The sequence below is a fragment of the Primulina tabacum genome, chromosome 3 (genome assembly GCF_025594145.1).
Source record: "Primulina tabacum isolate GXHZ01 chromosome 3, ASM2559414v2, whole genome shotgun sequence".
NCBI lineage: Eukaryota > Viridiplantae > Streptophyta > Magnoliopsida > Lamiales > Gesneriaceae > Primulina > Primulina tabacum.
Genome location: NC_134552.1, coordinates 18,077,804 through 18,091,722, shown reverse-complemented (window position 1 = coordinate 18,091,722; position 13,919 = coordinate 18,077,804). Strand labels below are relative to the sequence as shown.

The following is a 13,919-nucleotide window of genomic DNA, read 5'->3' as shown; positions in this document are numbered from 1 at the left end:
ATCCATTCCATTTTAATACTAATTTTATTTGAATTTGTGAAACACTACTCAGACGCACAACTCTCCACTTTTTTTCGCGTAAATCAACGAAGGACGACATATATTCATTTTCTCCCTCACCAAGAAAAAAGTGGTTGAGCTGCCAATGTCCATTGTGTACCCCTTGTATTCAACATTTTAAGCTACTGGTCACACGTATGCACGGAAAATATTATTTTTATTTCCTCTCAACTCTTTATTTTCCATTTGTTTTTTTGTGTGTAATCTCCCGACCCTTAATTTCGCCATGCTTTCTCAATAAGTAGATGAGCTACTTATTAAGCGCAGCATCACAAGGATTCACCTTTTTTTATATTTCTTCACTTTTAATTGAATATTTTTTTTTTGGGAATTTGTAAACGAAAACATATGAATTTTATTAAATCAGGAGAATAGATCAAGGATTAAAGGTTATCAATCATGGCTTCCATGCAAAACAGTGCTGCTCTGAATTATGTTCATGCAAATCCTTGTTTTTTGGAAAAGAACGACGGGATATTCGACTCCTCTAGAAGGCGGGTTCGTTTCAGTTTTGACCATGGCTCCAAGATTAGGAAATCCTTGAGATTGAATGCAAACACGAGGACGAATGTGGAGACGATCGACGGGAAGAAAGTGAACGGAAGTCATGTTGGTGGGATTCCATATTTGGATCGAAGCAACAGCGAATGCGACGACGATGACGATCAGGAGCCTAAGAATCATGAATATTTGATGGGTAGATTTGTGGAGAATCGGTTCGTGTTTAGGCAATCTTTTGTCATAAGATCTTATGAAATTGGACCTGATAAAACTGCTACAATGGAAACCCTAATGAATCTTCTCCAGGTAAATGATGTTACTTATTAATTTGCTTTTTTTTTATTCTTCTCTTGATTTAGTGTCATATTATTGGTTAATATCTTGCTTTTTTTCTAAATAAATCAATCATTTATTATATTTTTAAATTATCAATCATGAAATGTATCCTATACTTTTTTTTATCAATTAAAGAATATATAGATGGTGATAAAGAAATAGATAACAGTAATTTTGAAAAAAAAAAATTTAATGGGGAATATATACTCAAATTGATTTTTAAAGTATTTTTATTAAATGAAATATAGATATTTTGTAAAATGATCAAAGCAATTATTCTACGAGAAAAATACTTAATAATATAGTGTATATTGATGCATGATGTGGTATCTTATGTTAAGTTTAATTTATTCAAGAAAATGTAGATTAAATTTTTTGGTGCAGGAGACAGCTTTGAATCATGTGGCGAGTTCGGGCGTGGGCGGGAACGGGTTCGGGGCAACCCGTGAGATGAGCATTCGGAAACTTATTTGGGTTGTTACTCGTATACTCGTGCAAGTTGACAAATACAGCTCTTGGTAATATTTGTTTTTCCCCAATTATCTTTAAGGGAAATATGTATTTTTAGTTTTGCATATTTGTCTCCAAATTGAGAAGCCGATATCGAGCTGGTGGTATCAACACTACCACGTCACCACTAATTCCCACAGAGAAATAAACTAAAATTGCCAAAAAATGAAATTCGTCAATATAAAAATTGCGGATACGCAAATGAAACGAACCAAAATGGTATCTTTACATATAATTAATTAGATTAAACTCCAAATATTTTATAATCTTTTGTTTAATTTGCATTAAACGATTTGTTGATAGGGGAGATTTGGTGGAGATAGACACATGGGTGGATGCGGCAGGTAAAAACGGAATGCGTCGAGATTGGGTGATTCGAGACTTCAACACCCAAAAAATAATAACAAGAGCCACCAGGTTCCTTCATTAATTTTCTCTATGAACAAGGACTAGTCTTGCATGTGTTTGAAAGCTGAAAATTAAATTAAAAATTAATAATTTAATTCTGATTTAATCCGAGTTTTATATCTTATCAAATTTCAGTATTAATATGGTATATGTATGCAGTACATGGGCAATGATGAACAGAGAAACAAGAAGGTTGAGTAAAATCCCAGATGAAGTGAAGAATGAAGTCCAGCCATTCTACCTCAACAGAGCTTCGATTCCTCCACAAAATAATGACAGTGAGAAGATCGAGAAGCTCACCCATGAAACAGCTCACATCATGCGAACTGGCTTGGCTGTAAGATCATTTTACTTATACATGGAAATATGATCGATTAATTTCACTCATCGATTTAGGGGTGATATAACATATCATATTGTACCGAAAATCTTATATCATATACCGTACCGAAAATTACTGCATGAGAAAATATATACGGATATCATGCCGAAACTTTCGGTATATCGAGTCTCGGTGTATTGAAATGTTCGGTATATATAGGCATTCTGATTATACCAAAATTAATTCTGCGGGATACTGAGATTTTAATATAATAACGGCATAATTTATATATATTATTTCGGTATATACATAAAATTTTCAGATTTCATACCATTAACGTACCGAAATCTTCGTTATATCGAAAATTTCGGTATTTTTTCTCAACCCCTAGCTAGATCGATTTGATTAATTGTTTATTGTATATCTTCATAAAATGTATTGATCAATCCAGCCTCGATGGAGCGATATGGATGCTAATCAACATGTTAATAATGTCAAATACATTGGGTGGATTTTGGAGGTAAGTCAAAACTTAATCATTTAGTAATTTATTTTACGAAAACATCTACGTCAATTTTTCAGCTTTATTTCAAAATACATGTAAGCGAAGGACAAAGATGACGGAATCACGATGAAATTTTTGTCAATCCTTCTTCGTACTTTTATAATATATAGATATAGATATAGATAGATATAGATAAAAGACGAGATATTTTTATCTTTATTGGTTGTTAAAAAGTATGATTAATAATGTAATAAAATATTTGTGTTATGCAGAGCGTGCCGATAAAAATACTCGAAAATTATAATCTTACGAGCATGATTCTGGAATACCGACGCGAATGTCGTCAGTCGAATGTGCTAGAATCATTAACAAGTATGAAACCAAGAACCTGTGAAGAGAATAATGGAGAGATTGCTAGTGAAAATTGTGACTTAGAATGCACACATCTGCTTCGCATGGGAGATGATCGCGCAGAGATCGTTCGAGCGAGATCGGTGTGGAACTTCAAAAAACCATGAGTCATGTCATCATCTGTTTTTTTGCTAATAATTTATTTTTTTATATATTATATTATTTGTTTATTTTCCGACAGTAATTAACCTTAAATATATGTTGTATTTTTATTTTTTCAATTTTCTTGTTGGCGTATTTGTGGAGCTCTTTGTGGTTTGCATTGTAAATTTATGCAAAATGTAGAGTTAATGTTTTATGGAAACGAAGATTTTGTTTTTGGTGCTTTTAGATATTATATTTATAAAATAATTCCGGAAAATATGATACTACGTTCGTCTCAATTATATAAATATGTTTTTTTGCATACAAATTAATAAATTCATTGGAAATATCAACTTAACAAACAATTTTCCAATTTTACTCATATTTAACGACTCTATCTCTTCGCTATCTTTATTAAAGTTGGACATATCTATGGTATGTTGGTGCTGGTAGTAGGAAAAATATCGAAGTTTTTAATATACCGAAAATATCAATATTCTCAGCATACCAAATACCTAAAAAATATTAATAAATTAAACAAATAATTATTTTTAAGTGATGAAATTATAAATAAAATAAGAAAATTAATGTCAAAGACTCAAAGTGACCCATTTTTAAAACTAATTATATGCCCAAAATCAAAACCGCTCTAGCTTTCATTTTCATTTTATAAACTAATTTTTTTTTTGTATGAACGATATAATACCGATAGCGTATCGAAATATAGATATATCGCAAATATTTGCTATGTTATTTGTACTATATCAAAATTTCGGTACGTTATCGGTATAATTTTTGTAATATAAAAAATTCGATACTTTATATTTTATGAGTGAAAATTTTCAATATACTTGTTAGTTGTCCCACATCAGTTGGATAATATACATGGGAGTTGTATATATGGTCTTATACAATCATCTCTCTTAAGCTAGCTTTCGGAGTTGAGTTAGGTCCAAGTCTCAATCTTAATATGGTATCAGAGCTCATGTTCCACCATTATGTGTTGGTTGTCCATAACTGGGCCACCCGTTCTGTCCATAGTTGGGTCATTTGTAACTTCACGTTCCAGATTTTCTCATGGGCGTGAGGAGGTGTGTTAGTTATCTCACATCGTTCATGGGCGTGAGTGAGTGTGTTAGTTGTCTCAAATCGGTTAGATAATATATCTGGGAGTTGTATATATGGTCTTGAACAATCATTCCTCTTAAACTAACTTTTGGGGACTGAGTTATATCCAAATACCAATTTTAACAATAACATAGTAAACTCAATAGTTGGTGTGTACACTTCTTTCAATTTGTATCCTTTTCGGCCCTTTAATAGTTATTCATTTATGGAAATGCCATCATTGTAAAATTGACGTGAATCTCTTGTTTTTTTACTATTTATTGCGCACTTTGCAAAATTTCAGTATAACTCTTCATTAATTTGTATAATTATGATATTATCTTTATTTTAACACAAATCAAATTAATTAAAAATTATTATACAAGCACGCTCCGTACACCGAATACTAGTATAAATGAATTGTTATCTTATGTGACAACATCTAATATATAATCTCTCATTAAAAATCATATGTGACACATTGTGTCTCATTGAATCAACATTTAAGACAATGTCTTAAGGGTACATAGAATCGAATCAACCCTTTTTCCGGGATCCTTGCTCTGGCACTTAACACATATATAAAATCATACATATATAAATATATTTATATATATAAATCAAAATTGTTCATCAAACGAATCAAGAACCAAAATTCTAATTGCAATTGCTCCGAAAAGCCAAAGTTTAACTTAGCACTAAAAGTAACATCATCCATTCATATATTTAGTTGGAGCTTGATTTTCTCGTATATTAAGGGCAAGATTGAAGCCTTTCTTTTATTAATAAATAAAAAAAATAACACCTTAAAAGCCATTTTTTTTATTTATCTTACTCCCAAAGAAAATATCGTCTTCATCATATCCTACAAGCCTCTTTGTTTGTTTGTTGTGGTCACTGAATCACGGGTGTGCTGCTGAGTTCCACATTGGTTTGCGTGCCTTTTCTAACTTTCTTGGTATTTTTTCATACTTACTAACTTTCTTTCCGATCATTATAATTCGAGGTATGCATGTATCTTAATTCAGTTTATGATTTAAGTGAGCACAGGGTTTACTACTTACTGAATGATTTGTTCTTGTTCGGAGTCGAGTTATGTCAAGTCCATCACTACAAACATTTTTTTTTCTCCTTCACTAGTTAAAATGTTCGAAAACACGAGATTGTTAGTTTTCCCACATCGATCGGATAAAATACCTAGAAGTTGTATATATGGACTTGGACAATCATCTCCCATTGAGCTATTTTTTGAGGTTGAGTTAGATTCAAGTTCCAATCTTAACATGGTATCAAAGTTCATGTTCCACCGTTATGTGTTGGACCACCTGTTCTGCCCATGTTTGAGTCATTTGTAAATTTCAGCTAGTTTTTGGAGTTGAGTTAGGTTCAAGTTCCAATCTTAACATTATTTATAGAAAATCACGTTCTTTAAGCAACTTATTATATGATATGCCAAAAAGATGTGAATTTTATCAAGGTTTACGGATCAAAATTGACAGTTGCTCATATATCGAATGCATTCTTCCATGTACGACGTATGCATAATACCAAGCATGTGAATGTGAACATGAGGAGTCATGACTTTGCCCATTAACCATGTATCTTTTTTCTGTTAAAGTACTACCCGCTAAGATTGATGTACAAGACCAATTACATGTTATAAATACTGAAACTATGTTAATAAATGTAAAACCCGCCATTAGTAATGAATCAAACCCAAAGTTCCATTGAATGTATTTGAAGAATACACCCGACGGTGGAGTGGATGGACAGTATTCTCTTGTCTGTATGCATCACAAAACTTGAATTTGCCAAAGCAATGCCAGTTTGAACACGTTTCATCTTATTCACCCACTCACTGAAGATCTGAATAGAAACATAGATTTTTCCGTAAATCTTTGTATCTTTTATTCTCCACCATTCTAAAAAAGTTTCCCGCTTGGGTATTAATAACCCTTGATAAATTTGCTGAAACCAGAACATTCTTTGCAGGATATAGGGAGAAAAGTTCTGTTCTTTAGCTCAATAAACTTTGTTTCTCCAGAATCAAGAAAATGAGAGCTATTTTCTTGATTTTTCTGACGTTTTCAACAGTTTTTCTGCTCACCCATCAGCAGCAGCAGCCCATCAAAACTGTGGTTGTGTTAGTGATGGAGAACAGATCATTTGACCATTTACTTGGGTGGATGAAGAAATCTGTGAACCCTTTAATTAATGGAGTCACAGGGGAAGAATGCAATTCAGTTTCAACAGAAGCAGGTAGTAATGAAACTATTTGTTTTTCCGATGATGCAAAGTATGTGGATCCGGACCCGGGTCACTCCTTCGAAGATGTCGCGAAACAGGTATTCGGGTCGGGCATAATACCATCAATGTCTGGTTTTGTGGAGCAAGCTTCGAGGATGTCAGAGAATCTATCAGAAACTGTAATGAAAGGGTTTAGGCCTGAAAATGTGCCTATTTATACTTCTTTAGTTCGAGAGTTTCGCTGTTTTTGATAGATGGTTTTCTTCGATTCCTGGTCCAACACAGCCCAATAGGCTATTTGTGTACTCTGCTACTTCTCATGGATCCACAAGCCATGTGATTAAACAGTTAGCTTTTGGGTACCCACAGAACACAATATTTGATTCACTTGATGAAAACGGTTTGGATTTCGGTGTTTATTTCAAGAACTTTCCCACGACATTGTTCTTTAGGAATTTGAGGAGATTGAAGTATGCGTTTAAGTTTCATCAGTATGATATGAAGTTCAAGAAAGATGCTAGGGATGGAAAGTTGCCTAGTCTAACTGTGATTGAGCCGAACTACTTTGATTTGATTGGATTCCCAGCGAACGATGATCATCCGTCCCATGATGTTGCTAACGGTCAGAAGTTAGTGAAGGAGGTGTATGAGACATTGAGGGAGAGTCCTCAGTGGAATGAGACCCTTTTCATAATTACCTATGATGAACATGGCGGATTCTATGATCATGTCCAAACCCCTTTCGTAAACGTTCCGAATCCGGATGGAAATATCGGCCCTTCTCCTTATTTCTTTCAGTTTGACAGGCTCGGTGTTCGTGTCCCGACTATCATGGTCTCTCCTTGGATCAAGAAAGGAACTGGTGAGTTCGACTTCGTTTCCTTGTTTTTCCTTTGCTAGTTGATGTTGGTCTTTGCTATTTGATGCAGATGCAAAGGCGGATCATGGAAATGGGGGCTAGGGCGGGTGCATTCATTGACTACTAGTTTAGGGGGGTAAAACATTCATTTTCAAATATTTACTTGTTAAGTATTGAACATTTTCATCTAATGTTATCTGAAACTGATGATTTGTTCTTAAAATATATGAATAGGGAATTGCAACAAATGGTAGCACATTTGCAGATAATAAGATGATTTTGTTTAGTCATGGTTTCTTTCATTTGGGTAAAAGTTGCCTTAATAAGACATATGCTTCATATAATATGGAAGTAGTCTATAATTTGTGCTTAAGCCACTGAAAATGACAGCTTTTTGGCAGATTTAGCTTCACTTCAATATCTTCATTATGTGGCTTGATCTTGATTTAAAATTGTCTCGTTATTTTTGAATGTAGTCATAAGTAAGCCGACTGGGCCGGAACCAAACTCAGAGTTTGAACACTCCTCCATTCCCGCGACGATAAAGAAGTTGCTGAATCTCTCGTCCAGTTTTTTGACTCGAAGAGATGCTTGGGCGGGCACTTTTGATCATATTGTCACCGAACTAACCTCTCCAAGAACCGATTGCCCAGGTAATAATCAGCAAAACTTATTCCGGCCAAAAGCATAAAATATTAGCTTTCTACAATGTCTTAGTCAAGATGATTAGTTTTTCTAAATTTCAAAAGCTAATTTTGCACATGCTTTGTTATAAAAAGGTTTCGTTATGTAGCATGAATCTGGAAAAAGGACCTATATGTGTGTTGTTTTATCTATTGAAATACTCAACTCTGGCTGGGAAATGTACTCAAGGGAGGTGACGTAAGAACTTTTTGCAGAGGTTTTACCTGATGTAGTTCCTTTAAGGAGGACTGAAACAAATGAACATAGAACGTTATCCGAGTTTCAGAGCGAGTTGGTACAGTTGGCTGCTGTTCTCAATGGTGACCATTTCTTGAGCAGTATTCATGGTGAGACAGTCAAGAAAATTACCGTAAAAGCAGCGCACGAATACGCGAAAGGTGCCATATCAAGGTTCCTAGAAGCAAGTAAAGGAGCTATCGAGTTAGGAGCTGACAAATCCACCATTGTGAACATGAGATCTTCTCTAACTACTAGATCGTCAATCCACGACTAAGTCGATTCCACAGATGATTGTTGAGTTTTGAGTCTATTGTTTCTTGTTCATATTGTGATTCATTGGATTTCAGCTTCTGCAAGAAAGTATAGATACGTAGAGTTACTGGAATTACTCTCTTAGCAAAAATGCTTGAAATGTTGGATTTTTGTATCCTGATATATTATGTCAATGCCTGGTTGTTATCTTCTGTTAGAAAATAAAGGATTCCAGTGTTTCAGAACTCTAGGAGATTTACTAGGTGTTGAATGTTAGCTGTAATTGTTTTTAGATAATTCCAAAAATAGGAAAATAGTTAGGCTGCTTTTGATTGATTAGCTTAATTAATATACGACAAAAACTTGTGTGAGACGATCTCACGGGTCGTATTTTGTTAGATGAATCTCTTATTTGGGTCATCCAAGAAAAAGTATTATTTTTTATGCTAAAAATATTACTTTTTATTGTGAATATCGATATGGTTGACCCGTCTCACAGATTAAGATTCGTGAGACCGTCTCACAAAAAATCCACTCTTCATATATACTCCATAATGAAATAAACAATTTACATATTATTGTAACTAAAATATACTATTAATTACATAAACATTAATCATAATTATGTTATTAAATTATTAAATAGATATTTTGTTAAAAAAATGATGATAAAAAATAATATGAGTAAATGAGGTAGATATATTTATTGTATTCGACGCAGAAATTACATTATTTTAGTAAAGTACTTGCGCTACAATATAAATTTTAGGTTCGAGATCATGATATAAGGACAACAATTTTTATGGACATTTTAAAATTCATCTTCTCTAATTTATGGTTTTGATACTTGACAAAGAGAGAACCGTCAAATACATGAAATATTGGAGCAACCAGATAATAACAAAATCCCATTTTATGGTGGTATTGATTTAATTTATATTAATAACAGTATTCTAAAAAGTTTGACTAAGTCTCGTTTAATCTTGAACTTTCATTAAAACGTTTTGCTTAGGCCAAAAGCGGTAAAAAAAAGTTGTCAAACATAGGTTGACCATATTAAGTGTTATTAAATACGTGTAAATACGACTTTTTAAAAAACAAAATTGATACATAAGAAGAAAATAGAACACAAATTAGCGATTTTATTAGTAAATGATGTTGTCAATGTACAATCATGCATAATAACGATTAAATGCAACTTTTTCAAAACCAAGATTGATTAATAAGAAAAAGATAGACGTGGATTAAGAAATTTCTATTGGTAAGTTATGATAGCAATGTATAATCTTGAATAATTAAGTGTATCGATGATAAATACGATATACATATTGACACTTCATAACCTATAAGAAATATTAATGATACTAGCATCTTTTATATCCAATCATTTTACTTTTGGCATTCTGTTCCTCTTGTTGACCAAGCAAGGTCGAACCGAGACCGAGAACACCAATGGAACACTCCCCTGCGATAAGTAGTTCGAGAATTGATTATGTTCTCAATAGATTTTAGTTTGATTCGTGCTCGTTAGTTGTTGGTGAAGATATATCAGTACCTTTTAATTTCAGCGGATTTCTCTGTTATTCTCGGGCTGCGCCATGTTGGAAAACCTGTTGATTTGGACCTGAAAGTGGATTCCAAGTTTTTGTCTCGTCAATTTGAAGGAAAAGTGACTAATGCCAAACGTGCATTTATTTTTAAAAAACTAATTTCGCTTGCTGTCAGTGACGATAACAGTGAAGTCGATGATTTTGTTCGTTTTTTTTATCTTGTTTGTTTTCAACTGCATAATATTCCCAACTTGTAATTATTCAACCCCTGGTTTTATTTTCCCTTATCTCGATGACCTTTCGACTTTTTTCGAGTATGCTTGGGGAGATGCTGCCTTCCGATTTTTGTGCCGAGGTTTACGTGACGTCGGAAGTAAAAGTTATTTAGACGGAAGCACTGTTGGTTTAATGGTTAGTATTGTGTTTTATTTTTGTTAAAAAAATCTGTTCTCAATAATTTTCAGATTTTCTTATTTGTTTTAGGCATGGGTATATGAGAGGGTTCCAGTATTAGGAGTGTGCACCGGTTTACATGTTTTCCCTCGGTTGTTTCGATGGGTGGAAAGCAAGATTCCATTGAAGTTTGTTGAAGCTGAATCACTCTTGAATTCCATAAATTCAACCCAAGTTGGTCTTATTTCATCCGAGTTCATTTTAAGTAATCTCACTTTGTAAATATAATGGATGGATGAACTGACAGAATTTTTTTTTTTTGTACTGGTGAACAGGTTCTACCAATTGCACCATTTTTTGAGGAGAGAGAGTTGTTGGACATAAACCATGCAATGAAGTTGGAGAATGGTAGATCTCAAGTGAGTAAATTTGAAAAACTTTTAAAAAAACAAAAGGATGAACTGAAAATGTTGAAAAGGAAATGTGTTGAATTAGAGCGAAAAAGTATTTTACATGTAGCCAGAAGATCATTGGATTCTAAGAAGAATGATGAGATTATTGATTTAAAGTTGGAGGATGTTGAGCAGAGTGATAAAGAATTGGATAAGATTATTGAGGAAAAGTGGGTGGAGGCTAGGCAGATTGATAAAGAATGTGCTGCTGAGTCTGCAAAAAATGTAGCTGATAATTTTGATGATGATGTTGATGTAATGTTGAAGAATTTTGTTACTGATTTGCTTAAAGAAAACCATGAACTGAGGGCAGCTGATTCTAGGATTTATTCAGGTAATAAAGAGAATAACGAAGTGAAAAGAACTGATTCTGGAAATCCTTCAGCTGATAATATTACAATTGAACCTAATGCAAATTTGATGGTGCATAATGTTGATGTTGATTGCGAGATAGAAAACAACAAAGTATTAGGCCTTGAATTTGCAACCGCTTCATTTGATGAAAACAATTATGTGTTTGGTCGAAATAGCGGGAGTGGAACAGATGACGACGATGAGAATGATGCTGGCAGTGGCATTGGTACTTCAGAAGTGCCGAAGATCACCTTTTTTCAATCTTCAATTGTAGATATCGTGAGGACTAGGGGTGATCGTGTGAAAAAGAAAAAACCCACGAGTTTTGTGACTCCACCCAGCTCTACACGAAAACGGAATAGGCATTCCAAAAAATAGGTTTTCTTTGAAATTGTGCACAATTTAATCCCCGAATGGTTAGTTTGATCTCAATAATATGTCAATTTTCTTATTTATACCACTGCTAATCTTTTTTGCATCTTATATTAAAAATATATTGCAACATAGGAAAATTATGTCCAAAATGTTGATTAGGGAATTAGTCCTCTTAAGACTTGCATGTTGAAATTCAAAGGTAGATGCGATTTTTGTGTGAGTGAAGATATTTCTATAGAACAGAGGAAGTTGTTGACAGAATTTCTGAATAGGGAAGAATTGGAGTATGTATATCTTTGAAATTTTATTTTTGTTCATAATATTTTTTTTCATTGTTTGTAATGAATTTTGTATTCTATTCCTGTAGTGTTACAACTTGGATGGATGAGCATATTTGTTTAACTGGACCTTTGTTTTGTGACTTCTTGTTTGGTGAGCTCGTCAGTGGCATTATGATAAACGTGTACATGAGAATAATGCAAAAGAAAAGTATGGATTATGGATTTGAGACTTACTGTATGGACACTTTGGTACAGGTGCGATTGAAATTGAATTCTTGTTCAACTTATTGGCTTATGGAGTATGAGTATATTTTTTTGTGAATTTGTAGAAGGAAGTGCTTGAAGATTTGGTACGATACGGTAAAAGGAGACATATAAGCAAGACAGAGTATGGAAATTTCATTGGTAGGCTGACATCCGCGACGCGAGAGAAGTTGCATGAACTGAACGAAGATCTTTTCAGAAGATGCAAGTATATCATTTTTCCAATTAATGACAGATTTCATTGGTATTTGCTAGTTTTCAAAGCATCTGAAGGGAAATTCCTACTTTTCAATTCGCTTCACTATCCCTTTTCAGTTGGGACTGCTAATGTAATGGTAAGTATGACAATATTATATTCCAACAACAGTAATGATTCTAGTGTCAATCAATTCTATTTATTGCAGGCACGTTTTTTGAGTGGTTGTGTGTCACATATATCAGGATTCACCATAGGCAGTGATGATGTTTTGAGAGAACGATGCCGTCAACAAGGTACATCTCTGGATTGTGGCGTTTATGCATGCATGTGGATAGAGTGTCTCTGTTGTGATACTGAAAAATTTGGGCATATGAACAAGATGTGAAGATGGACACTTATCGAGCCCGTGTTGCCGCCACTATAATTTCTGATGGTAATGGAAAATTGAAAAATACATTTTTTTTAGTACAGAAGAGGTTAAAACTTGGGCTCCCTTTGGTGTTAATGTGAGGTTTTGTGTTGTTGTCTCTTTTGTACTGATGAAAAACATATGATGGTGAAAAGATATACTTTTTGGAACGATTATTTTCCATTACAAAAATTAGTAATCTAAAGACCAGGTCGACGTCCATGCGTGTATGTACTAGTTGTGCACCCATGTCCTCACTTCGTAATATTGGTACAAAGAAACACAAATACAGTACACTTTAATATGGAGCACCTAAGTAACGGATTCGTGGTATCATTTGCCTAAAATTGAGCACCTCGTACACCACGTCGACGTCCATTCGTGCATGTACTAGTTGTGCACCCATGTCCTCACTTTGTAAAATATTGGTACAAAGAAACAGAAATACAGTACACTTTGTATAATATGGAGCACCTAAGTAACGAATTCGTGGTATCATTTGCCTAAAATCGAGCACCTCGTAAACCACGTCGACGTCCATGCGTGCATGTACTAGTTGTGCACCCATGTCCTCACTTCGTAAAATATTGGTACAAAGAAACACAAATACAGTACACTTTGTATAATATGGAGCACCTAAGTAACGAATTCGTGGTATCATTTGCCTAAAATTGAGCACCTCGTACACCACGTCGACGTCCATGCGTGCATGTACTAGTTGTGCACCCATGTCCTCACTTCGTAAAATATTGGTACAAAGAAACACAAATACAGTACACTTTGTATATTATGGAGCACCTAACTAACCAATTCGTGGTATCATTTGCCTAAAATTGAGCACCTCGTACACCACGTCGACTTCCATGCGTGCATGTACTAGTTGTGCATCCATGTCCTCACTTCGTAAAATATTGGTATAAAGAAACACAAATACAGTACACTTTGTATAATATGGAGCACCTAAGTAACGAATTCGTGGTATCATTTGCCTAAAATTGAGCACCTCGTACACCACGTCGACGTTCATGCGTGCATGTACTAGTTGTGCATCCATGTCCTCACTTCGTAAAATATTGGTACAAAAAAACACAAATACAGTACACTTTGTATATTATG

General features: G+C 34.1%; 3 protein-coding genes across 6 annotated transcripts; all 3 read left to right on the top strand.

Moving 5' to 3' along the window:
* Nucleotides 1-242: 242 nt before the first annotated feature.
* Nucleotides 243-3,378, top strand: LOC142539059 (palmitoyl-acyl carrier protein thioesterase, chloroplastic-like). Its single transcript, XM_075644353.1, has 6 exons — nt 243-867; nt 1,282-1,415; nt 1,711-1,824; nt 1,975-2,152; nt 2,589-2,657; nt 2,915-3,378. The coding sequence occupies exons 1-6, from the start codon at nt 460-462 to the stop codon at nt 3,158-3,160; spliced, it is 1,149 nt and encodes a 382-aa protein (XP_075500468.1). The 5' UTR covers nt 243-459; the 3' UTR covers nt 3,161-3,378.
* A 2,547-nt stretch (nt 3,379-5,925) lies between these two features.
* On the top strand, nt 5,926-8,790 carry LOC142540923 (non-specific phospholipase C6-like). The gene is given in 4 exon segments (XM_075647397.1): nt 5,926-6,727; nt 6,729-7,353; nt 7,827-8,003; nt 8,250-8,790. Coding segments are annotated over 4 exon segments (1,530 nt in total). The 5' UTR covers nt 5,926-6,298; the 3' UTR covers nt 8,549-8,790.
* Nucleotides 8,791-10,565: 1,775 nt separating this feature from the next.
* Nucleotides 10,566-12,947, top strand: LOC142539058 (uncharacterized). Of its 4 annotated transcripts, XM_075644352.1 has the most exons (6): nt 10,566-10,703; nt 10,805-11,934; nt 12,018-12,186; nt 12,261-12,336; nt 12,451-12,530; nt 12,600-12,947. In XM_075644352.1, exons 2-6 carry the CDS (start codon nt 11,834-11,836, stop codon nt 12,777-12,779), a joined length of 606 nt encoding a protein of 201 aa, XP_075500467.1. In that variant the 5' UTR covers nt 10,566-10,703; nt 10,805-11,833; the 3' UTR covers nt 12,780-12,947. The 4 variants fall into 4 exon arrangements, with proteins under 4 accessions (XP_075500467.1, XP_075500466.1, XP_075500465.1 ...); XM_075644351.1 differs by having other exon boundaries at nt 12,451-12,947; XM_075644350.1 differs by having other exon boundaries at nt 12,261-12,530.
* Nucleotides 12,948-13,919: the final 972 nt, after the last annotated feature.